Consider the following 21,968-nt stretch of genomic DNA (forward strand, 5'->3'; position numbering starts at 1 on the left):
CGGCGGCCGGAAGGTGCCGGTCGCGAGACAGTCGCGCTCAGCGTCATAGCCTATCGCCACCTGTCGCAACAACTTTTTGCGCCATTCAGTAGCGGAGTGTGCGCTTATAGCAGGACCTTCCAGCACCGCCGTCGAACGCAGCGGCGACGACACACGCACGCAACGCAGCACGCAGCGCCGCGCGACGACGACGCAGGATGTCCGTGAACATACTCAACAAGCAGGCCGACAGCCTGCAGGCCATGGCCGCGCTGGCTACCAACATACACGCCGCCAAGAGCCTCTGCGACATCGTCAAGACAAACCTGGGCCCCAAGGGCACCTGCAAGATGCTGGTCAACGGCGCCGGAAACATCAAAATCACGAAGGACGGAAGCGTCCTGCTCGGAGAGATGATGATCCAGCACCCTACGGCCATGATTCTGTGCCGGGCGGCCTCGGCCATGGACGAGATCACCGGCGACGGCACCACCTCAAACGTCATGCTCTCCTCCAACCTGATGAAGAACAGCGAGGAACACATCCTGTACGAGGGCGTACACCCGAAATTCGTCGCTGACGGCTTCGGAGTGGCGGTCGAGAAGGCGCTCAAGTGCCTCGAGGAACTCAAGGTCTCCGTCGGCTCGCGTGAAAAGCTCGACTGGGAGATCCTCGCCAGCGTCTCCAAGACGTGCGCGTGCACCAAGTTACCTAGGGAGCTCGCACTGCACATCGCTCACGAGGTCGTGGAGGCCGTTAAGCTCATTTATCGTCCCGACCAGCCCGTCGATCTCTTCATGGTCGAGGTTCTGCACATGCGGCACCGCCTCGCCTCTGAGACCCAGCTTGTGCGCGGCATGGTCCTCGACCACGGCTCGCGCCACCCGGACATGCCCAAAAGAATCGAAAACGTCTTCATCCTCACCCTCAACTGCTCGCTGGAGTACGAACGGAGTGAGGTGCACTCCGGATTCTCGTACTCCTCTGCCAAGCAACGCGAACGTTTGGTCACTTCCGAGCGCAAGTTCACCGACGACAAGGTGCAGAAGATCATAGACCTCAAGCGCATGGTGTGCCCCCCGGGAAGCAACCGCTCCTTCTGCGTGCTGAACCAAAAGGGCATCGACCCGCCGGCGCTGGACCTGCTGGCCCGTGATGGCATCATGGCTCTGCGACGCGTCAAGCGCCGCAACATGGAGCGCTTGACGCTGTGCTGCGGCGGGACCGCGTGCAACAGCGTAGAGGACCTCAAGATAGCCGACCTCGGGTTTGCGGAGAAGGTGTACGAGCAGATGGTCGGAGAGGAAAAGTACACCTTTGTCGAGGGCGTGTCGAACCCGCGCAGCTGCACGCTGCTCATCAAGGGGTCAAGCGATTACAGCATAGCTCAAATCAAGGACGCCGTCAGGGACTGCCTTCGCGCAGTCAAAAACGCAATCGACGACGGTTACGTGCTTCCAGGAGCAGGCGCCACTGAACTCCACATATACAACCGCCTGATGCGCAACATAAGCGAAGTCAAGGGCAAGGCCAGGTACGGCGTTCAGGTCTTTGCTGAGAGTGTGCTCGCCATCCCCAAGACACTGGCGGACAACGCCGGTCTCGACGGGCGCGAAGTCGTGCTCGAGCTGCTTGACATCGACCAAGAGTACGGCAGGTACGTGGGACTTGACCTCGACACCGGCAAGTTCCTCATCCCCGCGGCCGAGGGCATATGGGACAATTACAGCGTCAAGAAGCAGACCCTTACCATAGCCACCACAGTGGCGCAGCAGACGCTGCTGGTCGACGAGATCATCAAGGCTGGGCGGTCAATGAGCGCTAAGCCCACGTGATCCACTGACGCGTTGTTGTGACCCGTACTCCAGAGCACATACAGCTTAATAGCGTAACATATAGCAGTATTTGTTTGCATCATGAGCGTAATGAACTAAGTGGGCAGATTGCGCAATAACTTGCTGCGTTTGCAGAGGTGCTAGCGGGTGTGACGTTAGGAAAGTTAAGTGAGTAGACCTTTGCATGGTTGCCTTGCTAGACGAATTCAATGAAAAATGTGATGCCACGAGAGGTAGTGGGGACGACCATGCTTGATTACGTGAACTCCATAGTACGGAAGGGTTCACGTATTTGGCCTTAGATAGCGCCAATCCCCTGCTTATTGATTTAACATCTCATGCAGAGCACCAAGACATGTGGGCTGGCACACCAGTGAATACAGCAGGTAGTGCCCATTTACTGTCGTACCCCGTGGTTCCCTCGAATCACGTGTTTATCAGCCATGAAAAACACTTCAAAATTTACCTTAAAACTCAAAACTTCCTTTCACGCATAGGCATAGACTAAGCACACACCCCACTTGCCCATGCATACGTGACACCTATTGCGCAGCTCTGACATAACACCGGCCTCGCGTCACAGCATCGATCATTAAACTATGTTACCAATACGACAATGACATGGCGGTAAACTAAGTGAGATCCAAGGAAACAACAGGAGCCCCTATAAATTTCCTCCCTGCGCCGCAGCACGGAGAGTCACCTAACTGCCCAGTGGGGTGTGAAGTACTACGATTTTAGTCATCACCCATATTTTCACCATGAATGCGATGTAATAGGGATATACAGGCTTTGAACTTTGCACGGTATCACCGAGTTTCCATATAACAGGCTTAGCGTCATGATGCCGCCACCCAACAAGGTACTAACATGCCGCCCGCTAACGTAAGCAATGGCCGACCACTTCGCATAAAGTGGCAGTCATCACCACCAGGCAGGTGACCAAACTACCAGCTAAAAATGTAGACTAAAAAAAAATGGGATTCGCACGCTTCACACGAATAACCCGCAATTCAACCTCACAAACAACATAGCGCAACTCCTACACTGTTTGCCACATTTCCAATGAGGTGTTAGGTCAGGTGGCAGCCATAACAGGTGGGATAAATGATATAGCCAGTGGCATAATAAAGGTGGTGGGTAGCTTAAAGGCATTGGACAACATACTTTGCAACATTGTTTAAGTTGAAGACTACAGGGCTTGAAATTTTTGCTGGCACAAGTAGCTGCCGGGGGTGACTCCACCTCGATGTTAAGGGATTGTGACGTCCTTGGTGGTCACTCAGAGCTGCTACGATCGCGGCTAGGCGCAGCGAGATTGAACTCCCAACAGAGGCTCAGAAAGTCAGAAAAACGATAATTCGTGCTAGCGCATCAAACACGATATTCCGGGTAGGGCAATGGGTCATTTGCAAAGTAAGCGGATGCCGTGTTAGTGATGAACTAGCCGGCCATAAGATGCGAACAGGTACAATCATAGGCGGCGCATTCCGTGATATAGAAAAATTTTCGAACTTGATACTCAGTGGACGGAAGGAGTGCAAAAAACGGCCAGCAATTAACTTAAACATTTGACATACTGATACGTCACCAAAAAATGTGCCCATACATCGTGAACCAGGTAGTGCGGGCTGTAACCAAAAACCAAATTACCTAGTCGACTCGCGTGCTTCGGAGTGCATGCCAGGCTTAGGGTATGAATTTGGCTGCGGCGGGACGCATAGGTTATCCGCACAACAGAAGGTGCATTGCCCACAGCGGTGCAAGGAACACCTTGGTGCAACCATCTAAAGTATCAACGCGATTGTTGTGCTGATCTGCCATCAATACAAATTTTGGTGCATCGGCGTTTGAATAGACCAACATAACTGCATTATAAAACTAGTTTATCATACATTTCTTGCCAAAATGGTGTTCAACTCATTGACTGAGGCTCCTCACAACCTCAAGGAGGGCATTGACTGGCTGATTGCCGTCAAGGGAACTGATGCTGGAAAGAACATTGCTGCTTTGGGTGACGCAGTTCATAAGCTTCTAGCTGACAAGCCTGTTGGCTACACGGACGTACCAGCTCTCGAGAAGGTTAAGCGTATTTCTAAGGAGTTCCTGGAGCAGCCAGAGCTTGTGGAGAAATGGCCCGCAAACAATGTACTGGTGAAATTCAACAAGCCTATTGATAGAAAGCCCCAGTTTTTCCAAAAGCTCTTTCGCAGCGTTGACAAATGCGATTATACGAACGTCGTAAAAGAAACGCCTCTCAGCGCTAGCACCATTACACAAAAATTAGGCAAGGCTGTGAATGGTTTTGAGAAATTCTTAGGCAAAATTACAAGCGCCGAGCAGTACGAGTCCGCTTACAGTTCAGAAGCCACCTGGGAGAAATCATGTTCTGAAAAGCCAGAGGATTGTGCAGCGGTCTTTGTGGGTATTGCACCTATGTTGTGGGCGGGCATACGTACTTTGGATGATGCAAGCTACCCTGGTGATTTTAGCTGGCTGGGTTTGGGTAATAAGAAGAATGTTTCAGCAAAACTATTAAGCGCTTTAGGGTTCAAAGATGCAGGGTGCCTTAGCAATACCACCGCTCCAAATGTTTCATCCGCTGTGGCAATTGTGAAGAACAATGGGTTGCAAACGTTCCACGACCTCTCAGGATTTTGGGCATTCTACGATTGCACTAAGGTGCCCTCTGTTGATGCTGAGCCATCTGTTGACGGTGAAGGCGAACAGTCCATGATCCCCGAAGCTGAACCATCCTTTGAAGGTGAAGGTGAACAGTCCATGATCCCCGAAGCTGAACCATCCTTTGAAGGTGAAGGTGAACAGTCCATGATCCCCGAAGCTGAGCCAACCGTTGACGGTGAAGGTGAACAGTCCATGATCCCCGAAGCTGAGCCAACCGTTGACGGCGAAGGCGAGCAGTCCTTGATCCCCGAAGCTGAGCCAACCGTTGACGGCGAAGGCGAGCAGTCCTTGATCCCTGAGGCTGAACCATCCGCCGAGCCCGTGAAGCCTGAAGTCGATGAGGTTGAACAGCCTGTGAAGGTTGCGAAGGCTGCTAAAGTGGCAAGGTCTGTGAAAGCCGCCAAGAAAGCTGCCAAGAAGGTTTCCAAGAAGGCCCGCCAGAGGAAGCAGAAGAAACAGAAGAAGCAGCAGGAATCTGCTGAGCAGTGAGTGGCAGTCTTACGACTACTCACCAGTTATTTGTCATTTAAAAATCTGGTGATGGCCACATTTATGTATTAACTTTTAATTTACATCATTGCTGTCGTAGAATGATGGTAGACAGTCCTGAACTTCTACATAATGTCTCTAGTAGCGCAACTGGGTTCTCGGATTTGACAATTAAAGTATTTCGATTTGGTATTCTGCGCATACTATGTGGGTTGCAGCATGTAACGCTGATGTGTTGAAGATCTCTGCCGCTGTGCGGTAAAGCTGGTTCAAGCCAAAAATGGGCGAATATAAGAACGATAAAACGTGGACCAGAGATACAATACAGTAATTTTGTTATTACTAGTAGCTAGGGTTATGATGTGTCAATGGTGAGCATCTTGTCTCCCGCCACGGCGTACCACATATCCGCATGAAAACGCCGCTCTTCGGTGCTTATGTGCAAATATTTTCCTTCAACATGCCATCATAACAGATCTTGAGGTTATCTTGGATCTTGCACAGATTTGCATAACGTTGCATTAACTCTTCGCCGTGCTTACTCAGACGCTCCTTTTCGCATATGGCATTTTGGTACTGCATGATATTACATAATGTCAACAAAACGTTGTAACTAGGCATATATTCGGTTTGCAGGACCCGGTGTCATACACAAACTTACCGCGGCGATCTGCGAGTTGTCGAATGATGATAGGAGCTCGTTGACTTTCATCAAACATGAGTTGCGAAGTTTCTTATGCTGTTCCTGCGTTACTGCAATCTGTTCCTTGAGCTTTTGCAGTTCCTTTCGTTCTCTTTCGGCCTGAAGAAGTGGCTGACTACTCAAGAAAGCACAACGTACTCTGACAACTCTCAGCTGCAGCATCTTGTCTTGGCATGCACGGCGTCCTTCGCATGTGTGCTCTTTAGTCATAGCATCTTCTAATTGCTTGATATCGACATCCAGAGTACACGCTGAAAATCGATGAGCAGAGGCGACCATAATGGCGTTCATCCTGTCAATGGTAGCGCTGCTTTTTGAGGCTCCTCACGCATTATACTATTAACGTAGCGAAAGGTGTGGAATATTGAGCATAACATATGCTGACGTTATATGAAAAGAATGCTCACCTGTCTCATTCGTGGACTTAGAGTTCCGATTTAAGCCGCGCTTCTCCATCTTAGACCCATTCCGTTTCATGTAATGCTTGTAAAGAACCTGAAATCATGTGTGAAGCTCGACTACTGTATGGAAACATTACCATAGATGCCTTAATCAACACGCCCTGGACATCACCATGCAACTCCTTCACGGCCTCTTGGACCTCCGGCGATCTGTGGCTGTAAAAAACATTGGTGTTGTGTTTAGTTGGAGCAACCAAATGGTGCATGCATGATATACGCCAATATTCATACAAATTTCGCGCACAAGGGTACCACGGAAGTCAGTATCATAGTATGGATACCACGGATCCCCCAGCATACTGCGACGGGCTAAACATATGACCACTCACGAAACATATCTCTGACAGACACTAACAAACGTACTCTACCATAGGATCTTTATCATTTAACCGCTGCTAATCCAAGTTGGCGAAAAATAAACTACGCTTCAATAATAAAAGCGCCAGCGACGCCGCTATACCGACATTTATGTCCCGCTACACTGCTAGCTGTGCTACCTGTGGAATCGGAGCCGGTTGTAGGCACCGTGATGTTTATGTGCAGGAGAAATGGCGACGCCAACAACGAGCGTACGCCACGCGAGTCCCCGTAAGCGGAGGTGAGACACATCGCGGAATAATCGAGCCGCTGTAAAAGCGCTACTCTTGCTCATACCAAAATCATGGCGCATTCAAATATCTTATGCATTGCTCCGTGCTGGTGGCGGGAATGTTGCTAAAGACAGAACCAAGCATCAACGATAACAAAACAAACACACCTGAAGACACCTCAAATATTCAAATAGATTTCGAAATGACCACACAAAACACGAAAATAGATGAATAGAAGATTGAAACAATAATAGAGCAATAGCTGCATCAACCTGTAAATCAGTTTCACAGATCAACCCCAAAATTACATCAGATATTAAACACAGATATGATGCATTAAACTTCATATTGTGAAATGCAATCGTCTACAATTAATAAACGCTCCAAACAGGGAGTGCATGGAAGGGGCAGCGGCCGCGTTGCGTTGGACAACGTACGCATTTTACACATTGCCACGCACTACACGCCTTTTGCTATCGGCATCCAATCTAAATATCCTACCAAGTGAAACGACGTGTGTACATACCACGATTTTTTAACATGAAAACGTTCAACGCTAATCCGTACACATTACCAACTCTAACTAATATACGTTACAGTCGCACACATAGACGCAATGATGCATACAGCCATTTTCCATCGAATAGGCTTTAAAGGGGGCTGCTGGTTGAGTGTGAATCCTCCGGTGACTGCTGAGCAGTCGCGCGAGGGGGGGCTGCATATACCATAGCAGCACTACGCTGCTGGCGCTAATGCATCGGACTGACGACGATTATTATATTGACAATTTACACTTTTAACTTTTTAATTGTCTGCAGTGCAGCCGCTGGTTGTGCTGAGGATGATCGCATCATCGCCGCGCACCGGAAATTGAGTGCTATCATTGCTCAAAACATCGCGCCTATTTGCGCAACGAATTCTACCGCAGAACTGGCCAAATCTGCGGCAGATTGCGTTACATGTGTATAAACCGGTGCTCAAGCTGCATTTTAACCATGTAGAGGACGCTTCATCACAGACGGCGAAATGGCGTGGATTTGGAGAGATCCCAGCTTCATGGAGCTGTGCTGTGACCAGCACTTTGCGTTCAATGCAGGCACAGTTATCCCAACGCAGCGGATATCCGCGCAGAGCAGCCTCAACAACTCCACGAAGCTCCTGCAGAGGATCATAAACAAAACTCTAGAGAAAAGCGGCGAACTGGTCTCGCCGCAAATGCATTCGGCGCTGCTCAAGGCGAAGGAGTCTATCAGCGTCATCGATTCAGCGCTATGGCAGCACCTCCTGGACTCCACATACGCAGCGAGGGGTGGCGATTTCACCATGCTCCACAGGTTCATCTTCGGACTGCTGACGCGCCTCAAGGACCTGCCCAACGACAGCTGGTTCCTAATTCCCGGAGGAGTCAGGCTATCGGACGAAACACCCATGGACTGGACGGGATATGCGGTGTACAAGCTCCCGCAATCCTCGGGCTACGTGTTCGGCGTCATCAACACGGGTGGGCCCGGGCTCAAGTACCATTCCTTCAAGCTCGACCGTTATACGAAGATGGGGATCTTGCAGAGGGATTCGGGTGTGATGCTTAAGGACGTCGACCCCGAGCGACTGCTGCACAGTGCGTTCTGGTTCGCCTTGTTTCGGCTGATGTATGCACCGAGCCTACACAACTACGAATATCTCTACGAGGTGCTCCTGCCTTACCTAAACTCGAAGCCACTTATGCTCAACTGGAAGCTGGAACCCCAGTCACAGGTGCGTTCGGATAGCGTGGAGGAAAAGCAGCGTTCCGCCGGCAGCTCGGCGAAGAAGGTGCTGATCGAGGCCTTCACTAAACTGAGCAAGGACCACGGCAGCAAGGTGCAAAAGAGTGATTCGACCAAGGATATGCTGTTCGAACTCTCCAGCAACTATGGTGGTGTGTGGATGGACGCTCCGGTCAACGAGTACAAGCCCAACTCGATGACCCGGATGATCATGGCATATGTCGAACTCGTGCTTCGCAAGGACGAGAATAACGACACCGAGGTGCGAATGGTGCACATAATGTTCCAGCTCAGTCTTTGCCTGCTCATCGACCAGGACCTGGACGCACTTACGGAAAAGGACCTCCAGGCGGCCCAGCTTAGCATCCGCAGCTCATCGCTTTTTGTGGAAATAGCGTGCAAACGGCTCGCGGTGATGCTAGCTGAGGAGTCATTGCAGGGGTCGCAAAAAGACAACCTCGTCGACGTCGACAGTAACGCTGAGGAGTTCTCCCTTCAGGCGGCAGCCGCCATGTCCAGCCTGGTGGGGTCCACGAACAGCCCATTCCCCAGCGTAGCAAAGGCAGCGGGTTCACTCGGTCTTCAGGGAGAACGGTTTCACTACGACGCGTCTTCACCTCTGCAGAACGTATCGGAACTCTACAAACTGGCTGCGTGTGTAATCGGCAAGGTGTACGGTAACCTGCAGGCCAAGCTGCCACCGAAGGCCCTAGGTATGGGTCAGGGGTCATGCACCATCGACAGGAAGTTGTGCGCCCAAACTACGGACATCACCCTCAATTGCGAATTCGCAAATTTCGGCAACTTCAGGTTAGACGGGCCTAATGTCAATGAACTGGCCAAGGGCTCCGTTAGGTCACAGCTGCTGCTGCCAGTCGAAATGACGAGCGTCGAAATGCCCGTGAACAACTTCAACGATGTTTGCAAGGTGCTTAGGAGATGTGTGGAAGCGTGCACCCTCCTTTCCAACCAGCGAGACGCCATATCGTACTCATACGCATGGCGGTTCCAGCTCATCAGGCATGTGCTTTTCGAGGTGCTGCCACTGCCGTTGCCTATACCGATACGGAACGAGGACGGTTCTATGCCAGCTCCCGGTCAGGTGATGTGTTTCTGGGCCAACGGCGACATTGAGCAAGAGACACAGGTGGACATTCTGCGGCTCCTGCAGATGTTGGCTAGGCACGTGGCGGTCACATACTGCTCGCTTATCAGAACCCGCACCATTGAAGGTGAAAAGGCTATCATGTTGGGAGCGATTTGTGCCATCACGGACGCGGTCATCCGTAAAGTGGCCGTTGACACGCCCAGCCACGTCGCCCTGCTTTACTCAGGCAAGGGCAACGGGCCTATCAGCCCATTCGGGTTCACGCTCGGTAACTTCGCTCTCGAGAGCTGCTACTACAGCCTGACTGACCCCCTGGCGGTCATTGCCCGTACACAGGTTCTGGATTACTTCGAGTCCGTGGAACGTATGCTTGGTCCCAAGCATCTCGTTTTTGACTGGGAGAGCGGGCTGGAAATCGGCAAGGGAGATGAGCTCCTTATCCATCTTGTCGCACTACAGCTCGGGTTCCATCGCAATGAGGACGATATCCGCAAGTACTACGTCTGCGAGAGCAAGGAATTTGCGGCCATCTTCCCCGAATTTGCGTACCTCAGGGATATCGTATTCATCTCCAAGTCCCTTGGGTGGTCCGGTCCTATTGTGCCCACCTCCAGGTACTCGCTCGAGGACGCCACACTAAAGTGGTCAGTGGCAACCAGCGGTGCAACTGCCTCGCTCTCGGTTAAGGCGTTCGGAAAGCAACTGAAGGTTACGTCCATCGGCAAGGTCCGCAGCTTCGATGAGCACAACCAGACCTACTACAGGAAAATGATGAAGTGGTTCGTCACCTCCAGCAACACTAAGTCGCCTACCAGCGCTGCCGATGCGCACAACCTGGTTAACGACTGCGAGATTGCGAATGAGACTGATGTGCTCCACCTGCAGACATTGCCAGACTACGGAGGTAACCTGGGTCGCCGCGATTCGGAGCTGCTCCTGCAGTACCTCACTGCGTCGTATGTGCGTATACCGCTCATCATGCAGTTCTTCGCCAGCGAGGCGAACCTGCACGCCGTTGCGTCGGCACCCCTGCAGAAGGTTGTCATGGCCTCGGTCTTCGAACCTGGCCTTTGGAAGAGCAGGGCAAACGACAACGTCTACCCGCAAATGGCCCCGGTTCAGGAAGCCGATGTGCTCTCTACACCCCTGGGGCTGTTGTTTAACGAGATATACTTCTCGGGGAGCTGCGTGCTGCTCTCGATCGAACAAATGCTCGAGCTTGCGCTTGAGCGTGACAACTGTGTCTTCCTAGGCGACGCATCTAAGGTGCTGCCGTTCGCAGTCAGGCTCGCCACGCATGTGTGCTACTACGTCTTCCAGGCAACTTCGCACTACAGGTTCACGGAGGCGGAGCATGCCGAGCACTCGGATAAGAAGCGCGTGTGTGGCAGCGGATGGCGCAGCAACGTGCGCGGTCTCAAGTTGCAGTCGGAAGCTGCGTGCTTGGAACTAGAAGCGTTCCAGAAACGCATGCGTGCGCTGATGATGGAGGCCGCAAAGGCGCTTAAAAAGCGTGCCGTGAAGGCCGCCAGGGCGAACGAGCAGAACGCTGCGGCACTCGCTATGGCACATACAGCCCTGATCTACGGGTACGTCTTGCAGATCGACGACGCCATGAAGCAGCGTGGACTGAGTGAGCACGAGAATGAGGACGACATCCTGCTGTCGTTGGGCACAGCACTCATTTTCGTCTTCGTCCACCATCAGTTTGCCGTCGAAAGGTCGGTAAACCGCGTCGCCACCGACATAAGTGAGGATGACCCGGATAACGATGAGACCCTGTTCATGCCTGAGTTGGAGCTTTTCGGCGTTGTCCAGAACGTCAGGTCACGCTTCTTGCGCTACTTGAGGTCGAAGGGACCCGCGTGTGACGACATACTGGAGAAGCTGGTGCAGCAGGTTAGCCAGTTCGCCATGTCCGAGTCCGATGCGGCCAAACTCAGCATGGAGCTCAGCACTGGCGACAACTGGCATGAGCTGCAGTTCCCCGTGATGTCGGGGCGCTTCACCAAAGCGTCATGGGTGCACAGACAGTTTAAAAACCCCAGCTACGACGACGAGGATGAGTCTGATGTTGACGACGTGCTTATGGACAGTTACTACGTTGAGGACGACTTTGACGGCTCGGCGGCCGACAATGCGGAAGCTTCGTGGGCGTTCAGTTCACAGGTCAGAACGGGTATAGATAAAACCGGGGAGGACGCTGGCGCAGATGAGCCCGTCCCGGCGGAGAACAAGGGCATCATAAGCCAGACGAAGGACATTGTGGTCGACAACACCAAAAAGACAATGGACATGTCAGTGGCACTTGGAAAGAAGGTGTACCGCAAGCTTCGAAGGAAGGGCAAGTACGACAAAGCAGTTAGTCCCATAGAAGCGTACGAGGAATGGCTCAAGATGCGGGTTATGCAACACTGTGACATTGAGATAAACTTCCAGACATGCGAGCTCTCACTCAAAAAGAACAGGTTGCAACTCCTTGGGCAGTGGGTCAACCAGTTCCCGCACTACGTGGAGCTCCTGGGCCAGGTCAACAGGCGGTCGACGGTGCAGAGCGCCACTGTCCAGCTACACCGCAACAGGCACTGGATGCGGCTTGTTGGACGCAAGTACAACCTTATCATGTGGGACAAGGACAATCGCGACTATGCGCTACCTCCAAAGATGACCTACAAGGCCAGCACTTGCCACAGCGGACTGGAGTGGCTGCCACCGATCCTTGATCCGTGGCTCAAACAGCATTTGCCAAAGTGGACGGTATACCTGGCAAAGACCGCACAAACTGCGGAGCTGGAGAAACCGCGTGACGAGGCTTATGTAAATCACGTACTCAAGAAACAAGGCATTGACACAGTGCGTCTGTTCGCCACCTATCAAATGTCAAGCCATCACACTGGCGAGGCTGCCGATACAGACACGGTGGCAGTCTCCGAATTCGACGGCAGCGACTTCAGCGGCATCAAGGACTGCACACGTGACTATATTCCAAACGATGATAGCACGATCGTAAAGATCGCCAAGAACACCGTGGAGACAGTGTCGACAATTTCCGGTGTCATCACGGATGCTGCCTCAACGTTGTCGAAGCTTGGCGGCAAAGGCAAAAGCAGCAAGAGCTCGTCCCAGAATATGTCAAAACATGCGGCGGAGGTTGCCGCAGCCAACAATGCAGTGCTGCCGAAGGATGACGACGCGACCCCGACATCCAGTTCGAAGCGCGTCGTGACCAAGGAGATTATCGTTGTTAAGGAGCCGTTGGCTATTCACGTGTTCGATCTCATTGAGGATGGTAGGACGTGGTACAGGTCTTTGTGTTACAGTTCGGACGCTACTCGGGCCTTCTGTGCCAGCCTGCCGAGATACGTGACCGTCACCGGATTGGTGGGCGGCCAGCCCGAACTCGCGGTCGGCAAGCCTTCCTGTCCCGCTCCACAACCCAAGAGTTCTCTGCTCGTTATTCGAAACACGACAAAGGAAGATAGCCTGCACGCTTCCAATTTCGTATCAAGCAGGGAACAGTTCGTGCTGCCGGAGTGCATGAGGGGGTTGCTGCCTGACGTGCTGCTTGAGGAGTACTACTTCTGGCAGAACATCAAAACCGCCGATATCATGGGATACCCGAAGCCCACCACCGCGGAGAGATATGCGAAAACAAGGCTCTGGATTGAACTCGTGCCCTACGGAGCGCCTGACAACACGTACTTCCAGCATGCTGCGGCCGCTGGTGTGGTTCGGCGTATGCACGCCAACGCAGACTCGCAGGATGAGTTGGAGATGCTTGTGAACCTTCAAACCCCGAAAGACGAACTCGTAGAGTCGTTAACTAAAACGTTGTTGCGTCTGGATGACCTCAGCCACATTCTTGCCTGGTCACGCGGCAAGAGCAACCGCGTCGAAGTGGTTGAATTCGCTAGGTTGGGGCTTACATTCCGCGCCACTAGGGCAGGAGGTGGTACCAGCGGTATTATTAGGTACATGTGTGAAGAACACAACGGGCTGTTCCTCAACTACGGTGACGTATGGCAGAGCCCGCTCACGGCTGCGCTCATCCGTGGTTTGGAAAACAGCCTGTTGCTGACGGATGAAGACGGCGAACTGTACATTCTCGTGTCCACAGTAAGATGCCCCCTGCGTGTGTTCCCCAAAGTGCCACGAGGTAATATTTTGGCGCACGAAGTCGGGCAAATCCTCCAAGGTGTGGCATGGCCCGAGCTTATCTACGATGGTGGCAACAAAGACTGGCTGGCCGCCATCGACAGCGGTAGCCGCCACTACATGTACAAGGTGCATTCATCAAGATCGTTCCTTTTCGTGCCGACCTACGCGTCAGGTCTTTTCTTGCTCCTCAACAGATTCCTTGACAGGCAATACGAGCAGGTGTGCCGCCTCAGCAGGACGACGCTGTTCGATGACGGCAACCAAAGCAGCGAAGAAAAGGCATTCTGGGATGTCCTTGCCAAGATAGACTCCACATCCGATAAGCACCCCGACGCTTATGCGTGTAGGCTGCACCTCCTCTTGGAGGCCAGCAGACAGGGTCTTCACGTTGCCGAGGGTATTAAGCTGAAGCACCAGAAGCGTGTGACGAAGCTGCAACGCAACATCAAAACCATATTCGGCGCTGTGAAACCCTCCTCCACCCCCAAAGAGGCAGAAGAGTCCAAAATCAACTGGGTGCTTCATGAGGAGCTGCTGGGTTACGTAACCAACCTCAGGTTCGTATCGGCCGGATGCCGTCTCTCCATTGAAGACGAAAAGGATCTCCTGAGATTATGTCAGCCCTACTTTAATCGTTTCCCGGTCCTGTCCAACAGGCTGGCCATTTTGAATTCGGTTAATCAAGCGCAGGTCTCCGTAACGGGCAGGCGATTCAGTCTAACTCAGAAAATCGAGTTGACCTTGCCCAACAAGCCCAACGTGTACAACTACGACAGCACCTGCGATAAGAGCTGTGTTGAGAGGAACATATACGTCGATGCGGCCGCCAATGTGCTGTCAAGCGTGCGCTGCAAAAGGCCGGATTCCGTTTTGTCAGGGCCTGACGCACTTGCCTATGTTGACAAGATCCTCGCTAAGGGTGTGGGACAAAGCGACTTTGTCATCGTCTATGAAATGCTTTGTGGCATCTTCCCGCTGTCAACCTTGCCGTACGAGCCCACGCATAAGTGGGGAGCGATGCTGACTCGGTTCATCGCCCACAAAGAGCAGAACACCAAGAATATCATGCTGTCGACGCTCAAGATACTTAGTACCGATATGACCTTGGGTAGCCATATGCCGCGGGTGCCGCCGGAAGTGACTCAAAAGCAGAAGTTCCCATCACTCTTCTCACGTGTTCAACAGCCGTTCCAGAAGTTCATGGGTGAGCTGCAACGTACACTCGGCAGGTTGGACGACAGAGAGCAAATCAAGTGGCCTGAGGATTACAAACGCCACCATAAGTATGAATACGTTCTCAGGATGAATGCGACCATACCGCAAGGCCACAACTTGGTGCCGTGGTCATTCGTGCACTACGAGACCGATTACACCAGGGATACTATGGTCCTAACACCGTGCCGCGTTGGTGATGCTGTCATAGACTCGAAATTCATCTCTGCAATGGGCTCCGAGGTTCTCAAGGAGGTCATGGAGCCGCGGACGTCGGTCGAAACGGCAGAACTCACTGAAGAGCAGAAAAAGCTGCCAATTAGTCTAGACGGACACTGGATCATGAAGTACGCGCCCGCGCGGAAGATGATGAAGCGTCTTGAGTCGGATTACGAATTCTACCTTAAAGAGGAGGCCATGGAAAACCAGAAACAGTTCACCGGTTTCACACTCGCTCATGTCGAGGCGATGGCTGAAAAGCCGGAATTACTGGCCGATGAATTCCGCAAACTCCAAACGTTGCGTGAGCGTTTGCTAGACCTGTTCAAAAGCGACGGTCAGTTCGTTGAGTCTGGTATCCGATCGGCTCTGCGCCAGTCCAACTCCATCTTGAGCAAGGACGTGTCCGACAATGCCAATGTTGACGTCATGCAGTGCTGGGGTTACATCTTTGGTAAACTGGCTGGTATCGAGTGCCTCGTGGGACTAGACCAGTTGGTGGACTGTTTGGTATCTTCAAATGGCGAGCAAAACCTGCTTATCCTTAACCCCTTCATAGACAAGCCTAAAGACGTATTGTGTCTAATGGCTGCGGTCATGCTATCGGTTAACAGGCGCTGCCTTACGGCAAAGACGATATGCCAGCTCATGTTGGTGCTCCAATCCATGAAAAAGCTGTCGCAAGGGAAACTGACCGGTGATGCGTTAGCTGCACTCAAGGTCGACATCAGCACTGCCAGCCGCACGCTCTCCAATCGGATGAACACCGCTAGGCATTACATGCAACTCATGGTGGAATCCGATAACGAGACGCAGGCAGTGCTTGATCCGCGGTTGTTGCTGTTCGAGTTCTCCGGCAACATCATCCTGCACAAAAGGCAGGTGGAGCTCGTTAGGAACTTCGTGGATTCTGCACGCAAAGGCGAGAGCCGATGCCACCAGATGATCATGGGAGAAGGTAAGACAACAGTGGTGGGTCCGCTGTTGTCCGTGCTTCTGGCTGACGGTGAGCGTCTCTTCGTGCAAATTTGCCCGCATGAACTGTTGGAGTTCACGAGGGCTACTCTCAGGGAGAAATTCTCTGCGGTTATACACAAGGGAGTGTTCACTCTGCGGTTTAGCAGGTTTGACAGCGCTACACCTGAACTCTACCTCAAGTTGCTGCAAGCCAAGCAGACCAGGTCGGTGGTCATATGCACCCCCACGAGTATCAAGTCGATATTCCTGAAGGTCATTTCTTGTTTCCATAAGCTTGATTCGGGCACACTGGTGAACGATTCTGCCATCAAACGGATCAACCACCTGCATCAGAGGCTTGTCAAGATCTGGAACATGAAGGGAACTTCCAAGCTGATCCCATCAACAGTGAGCAAGGAGAAAGACAAGGGCAAAGACAAATCCAAAGAGAAAGAAGCTGAAAAGGATAAAGAGCAAATTAAGGACAAAGAAAACACGTACCGCGCCGTTCAACTTGAGCTCGACATGTGCCTACGCATCCTCGAGTTGTTCGCCAGCGCCGTCGTGCTCATGGACGAAATCGATCTGCTTTTGCACCCCTTGAAGAGTGAGTTGCATTGGCCCATCGGAGAAAAAAAGCCGCTGGTGCATTTGCGCAGCTCGGATCACAACATCAGGTGGCTGCTGCCCTGGTACATGCTCAGGGTCATGGTGCACAACACCAAGGAGCAGATTTCGAAGCACGAAACGGTTCTTCTGGAGCGTATCCAGCTTTGCTTCAGCGAAGGTGTTGTAGGATGCCACGTCAGTCAGTCGCCGCATCTCGTGCTGCTCAACCAGCAGTGGTACTTCGGTGAGATGCTGCCGCTCATGGCTGAGTGGGTTGCAATGTATCTGAAGAAACACCAGCTCGTCGTGGAGACGTCGCAGCAATGCGTCGACTATCTCACCACCGGCATGCCAACAGCTGCCTTGCAGTCTGTTGAGGTGCTCAGCTGTGCAAAAGAGTGGCTGTGGTCCACCTTCCCACATGTCATTTCCAGGGTCAACCTGGTTAACTATGGTGTTCTGAGCGTCAAGCAGTTGGAGGAAATATTGCTGATCAACCCCAACACGCCGCAGTCGAGACGTATGCTCGCTGTGCCATTCGTTGGAAAAGGTACGCCGAGCAAATACTCCGAATTCTCGCATCCGGATGTGCTCATCGGATTCACGATCTTGGCTTATCTCTACCAGGGTCTCAGGAGGTCAGATTTCGTTCTGGCTCTCAGGCACCTGGCGCAACAGTTCTACGAGGAGCCGGGTCACTTGTCGGAGAGACAGGCGTACAAAACGTTCAACAGATGGGTGCTGAGTGCTGGTGGAAGTCTCAGGGAATCGAAGCGCAAGTCCACTAGGCAATACCACTACCTGTGCGACATTACGGACGAGCATATATTTAACCCAGTTGAATACGTGGATCGTGCAGCCGATATATGGACCCTGGACGTTGTCAATGTTTACGATGAGGAGCAGCTAGATGTCTTGTACAACCTGCTGAAGAACGACGGTCTCGTTATCGAGTACTTCCTGTGCAACGTTCTCTTCCCTGAGGCCATGGAGCACACCACCCTGCAGCTCACAGCCAGTGCCATGGAACTCGGAAGCTCTATGTTGTTCCCCATTAGGTTAGGTTTCTCTGGAACGCCCTCGCAGCTGCTGCCCGTGGAAATGGGTAAATGCCACTACAGCGAGGGTACCGATGGCATGATTCTCAAGATACTCACCGACGATAACGTGGTCAAGGGGCCCACGATATTGCAAAAGGGGTGGACCAGTGAAACAATTCTGGATTTGGTGGCTAAGAGCCCTCTTAAACCGCTGGCTCTAATTGACACCGGTGCGCTCATTACGAGCCTCAGCAACTTGCAAGTGGCGCAGGAGCTACTTAAGCGTGGTCTAGATCACGTTGATGGTGTTGTATATCTTGACGACATGGACAGGCAGATGGTGCTTCTGCGTGACCGTTGGCGTAGCACACTGCTGACGCACTGTGGTATCCCTCCCGAGCGCCGTCTGAGTTTCTACGATCAGGTGCATTCCACAGGGCAGGACATCCGACAAGCGGCGCACGCAACCGCATTCATCACGATTGGCGCTGACATGACGCTCAGGGATTACTCGCAGGGTGCGTGGAGGATGAGAGGAATCGGTAAGGGGCAGACGCTGCACCTTATCATCCCTCGTGAAGTTGAGACCCTCATTGCAACTGACCAGAAGAATGAAAGGAGCAAGATCAAGCAATGTGTGCAATGGCTGATTGTCCGTGGTATCACAAGTGAGATGAGGTTTTCGCGGGTGCTGCTTGAGCAGTCCGTGCAGAATGTGATCCGCAAAAAGAGTTTCCAAAAACTCATCCAGAACCATCTTGGTGTGACAGAGGGTGAGGGAGACGGGCTCAAACAGTACGTCAACATATTCCGTGAAGTTAAGGACTACTCGATTCCGAATACATTCGAACCGAAACGCACGTTGAGCGAGCGCATACGCGCCTATGTCAAATTCCACAAGGTAGACGATGCCACTCTGCAGACGTTTGTCGACACTTCCATGGTGCCCTTGAAGCTCTCCGACATCAAAGAAGTAGACCCCAAGGTCAAGAAGGCTGCACCTCTGAAGAGTACGGCTGTTGGAGACGAACTGTTTGACATCTTCGCAACGCAGGACGAAGAGTTGGATGCTGGTAGCGAAAATGACGAGCCCTATGACGAGCAGATGCAAGCCGATGCGAGCGAGCAAACCAAAGAAAGGCAGATGAAGCAGGATTATCTAGAAATGGAAAAATTGCCGTCCAGCGAGGAGATGAATTACGAGCAGGAGCACGAACAGGAAATGGAGGTGCTAGAGGAGGAGGAAGAGGAAGAAGAGGCTACACACCAAAGGCAGCAGATGAAGGAGGAGGAACACCAGGTGGAAGAGGAACTTCCAGTGCCTCATAGGTACAGCCGAAGCGAGGAGGAAATCATCAGGTGGAACCTCGAACAACTGTCCAAGGACCCCACGAGCTGCGGGTTCCTCAGTTGCAAGGACTTCTACCTTTTCAGGAAGGATGCGACGCAACTCACCATGCCCTTCCCAAACTACCTTTCTATCAGTCCCAACTTCTATAAGATCAAGTGGTCGGCTAACTCGTACCGCCGTCTGAAGAATGTTATCGTTGTAATAGACGTCACTGGCGAACTAGAAAGCGACATTTTGGCTGGTATACAGGGGGCAGATCAACAGGGTGTTGTAAGTCCACAGGCTGCGGCGGCGGCGGAGGTCGCGGCTGCGCAGAGCCAGGACATCTCAATACCACGCGGATTCAAGCGCAGAATTCAACGCGCTTTCGAAATCCTGGGCAACATGCCAGAGAAGACAGTGTCGTTACCCGTGGCACTCAGCATCATCCGTGCCATTGATCCGGAGGAGCCTCAGGACGGTGAACTTATATCGTCCTACATTGCAAACGAACTTGGCCGAAACGGGGCCAGGCTGGAGGAACAGTGTACGCAGCAAATGCTGCTCGATAGCATGACATCGATGTACAGCATCAACAAGCAACGCAGGTACCTGGTTGTCACGCTGGCTGAAGCGGAGGCTATAAGGGCGTGGTTGCACAGGAGCCGCACCAAGGCTAAAATTGGGCTTCGTAACCTTGGTGCCAGGTTCCAACCTTTCGACACCTCGCTTGCCTATGCGCAAACTAGACCGCAGAAGATCGCAGCGCTTGTCGGGTTACAGTCTCGCATTGCCTATGCCTGCCTCAAGTTTTTCAACTCAGAGATGCAGTACACGTCGTTACAGGTCATGCTCCTAAGGGAGGTATTCGAAACCGTTTCTCCCTCGGAGTGTTTGAATTACTTCCAGCAACTGCGTGAAATGAGATTGGTTGTGCAAAATATCAAAACTGCACTTGGCGGATCGAGCATGCTCAGCAAGCTCTTCCAATCGTCAAGTACCGATGAAATCATCATGAGGCTGCTTAATATCAAGTTGCATCAGATATCGTGCGAGCGTGGCGGACCTCGCGGTCTGATGGCTTCCCTCAAGACTGAGAAGTTAAGCGGTCAGATGCTCACCGGACTTATTAACTCCAGCCCTCAGCGACCTTTGGCTCAGCCAAACGAACTCAGGGCATTCCTACAGTATCTGGATCGCGATATAGATGGTGTCGTCAGCTTATCCGATCTGGAGAGCTCGTTTGACGAGCTTGTAGATGTCGCAGCGGACCTGAACGCATACTGGGGCGTGAGGTTCACTGTTACTGTCCACAGTGATGTGCGGCCCGTGGTAAGGTGCGCCGATTTTGCCGTCTGGACTCCCAAGAAGCTTGGCCACTCCTTGGATGTCGAGATGCATCAGCTCGCGCACCACTTTACGGCGCCAGGAGAAGGTGTAGTGGAGTGCGCCGTTCTCAAGTGCGTCAATAAGACCGGTGTGCCGTCACCACTCAAGAAATTCTGCCGACTGCCCGTCGGCTTCAAGAAACTCTGGCAGGACAGCGTTGAAGACCCCCAAATCTTCTTGTGGCAGCCTATTGCTCCCGAGGGTCACACGGCGATTGGAATCGCTGCTACTCGCGTAGATGAGACGCCCAGCGACCATTCCGCTATATGCCCGCCTTCGAAATGGATCGAAGATGTTATATCGCCCGAACAGGTCTTGGAGGCTGACGGTTTCGACAGCGAATTGCAGCCCATGCGCATCAAGCTCTGCCTGTGGCAAGGCGCCGCGAACGTCGGCAAAGCTATTGCGCTTAAAGGCACAACCTTTGCACTGCAACCCAACCTTTTGGACATGATGGACACCGTGCCGGAGCTGCTGCCACTGCACTGAGTGTATCCATCTGAATTGTGTTATTTAACTCTTAATGTCATAATGCTAATGTTGTAACTTAGAATTCATGGTTATGCTCGGCTTTTTTTACACCCCAACAAACTGCATTCGTTGCGTCTAAAAAGCTGCACAACTTATTTTGTGGTTCACTATGAGCGCTTGCAAGGTGGCGGTAAGGCAAATGCATCATCTGAAACAGCTGTTGGGTTACGATGTTGCAACCGCTCGAAGGATTTGTCGCATAATCAATGGCAGATTTCGACTCCAACCGTCTGCTGCATATACATGTCATATGTGCATATAGTGACGCGTAATGTTATCTGCTTCGTATCGCCCATATATTTCTCATCTCAATTTCTGCAACGTTATGGGTGAGCTGATCATCGTTTTTCAGTATTTAATAACTGAAGCATGTTGAAAGATGCAGAAGAATACTGTATTGATATTGGATCAGACTAAACATCGGTATTTGTTGTAAAATCTGTTGTCTAAGTTGGAAAAATTAGTCTACCCTTGAATGCTGCCATTTTTGCTTATTGCCTATTTTCAGCATATTTGCTTTCTTACGGCATGATACATCGTTTATTTTATGTGTATCTATTAACGGCCATATTTTACGCTTGGGATACACAAGCATTTAGGTCGTATTCGTAGCCTCCAGCCTATTGCATAGCTCCCCCTTCCAACAATCGCTTAGAGCCTCTTTACGCTCAACCCGTCCTCCATTTAGTAGTTAGCATACTGTGAGTATTTACTGGCAACACAGGTATGTGGATGTCGGTTCGCCGATGAGTAATGTGTGACCCTGTCCTCATTGAACAGTAAGGGTGTACTGTGAAGTTGGGTGTGTGGACAACCACGTTCATCTAGGGGAACTGCCGTGCTACTTAAAGCATTGCGCTTACCTTTAGCTGTGTGTGTGGCGTGTTAACGTTGAGATGTGTGGGTT

The 21,968-nt window shown here is 52.0% G+C and overlaps 4 protein-coding genes across 4 annotated transcripts; 3 read left to right on the forward strand and 1 right to left on the reverse strand.

The window, feature by feature from the left end:
• Positions 1-197: 197 nt before the first annotated feature.
• On the forward strand, positions 198-1,814 carry BBBOND_0403810 (T-complex protein 1 zeta subunit, putative; the record flags this gene model as incomplete). Its single annotated transcript, XM_012914625.1, has 1 exon — positions 198-1,814. The coding sequence occupies one exon, from the start codon at positions 198-200 to the stop codon at positions 1,812-1,814; it is 1,617 nt and encodes a 538-aa protein (XP_012770079.1).
• Positions 1,815-3,722: 1,908 nt separating this feature from the next.
• Positions 3,723-4,988, forward strand: BBBOND_0403820 (hypothetical protein; the record flags this gene model as incomplete). The annotated part of the gene is made up of 1 exon (XM_012914626.1): positions 3,723-4,988. The coding sequence occupies one exon, from the start codon at positions 3,723-3,725 to the stop codon at positions 4,986-4,988; it is 1,266 nt and encodes a 421-aa protein (XP_012770080.1).
• A 435-nt stretch (positions 4,989-5,423) lies between these two features.
• BBBOND_0403830 (hypothetical protein) lies at positions 5,424-6,523 on the reverse strand (the record flags this gene model as incomplete). The annotated part of the gene is made up of 6 exons (XM_012914627.1): positions 5,424-5,564; positions 5,650-5,790; positions 5,830-5,942; positions 6,099-6,186; positions 6,230-6,302; positions 6,516-6,523. 6 exons carry the CDS (start codon positions 6,521-6,523, stop codon positions 5,424-5,426), a joined length of 564 nt encoding a protein of 187 aa, XP_012770081.1.
• A 1,245-nt stretch (positions 6,524-7,768) lies between these two features.
• BBBOND_0403840 (hypothetical protein, conserved) lies at positions 7,769-21,019 on the forward strand (the record flags this gene model as incomplete). Its single annotated transcript, XM_012914628.1, has 1 exon — positions 7,769-21,019. One exon carries the CDS (start codon positions 7,769-7,771, stop codon positions 21,017-21,019), a length of 13,251 nt encoding a protein of 4,416 aa, XP_012770082.1.
• Between the last annotated feature and the right edge of the window lie 949 nt (positions 21,020-21,968).

Source organism: Babesia bigemina, assembly GCF_000981445.1.
Source record: "Babesia bigemina genome assembly Bbig001, chromosome : IV".
NCBI lineage: Eukaryota > Apicomplexa > Aconoidasida > Piroplasmida > Babesiidae > Babesia > Babesia bigemina.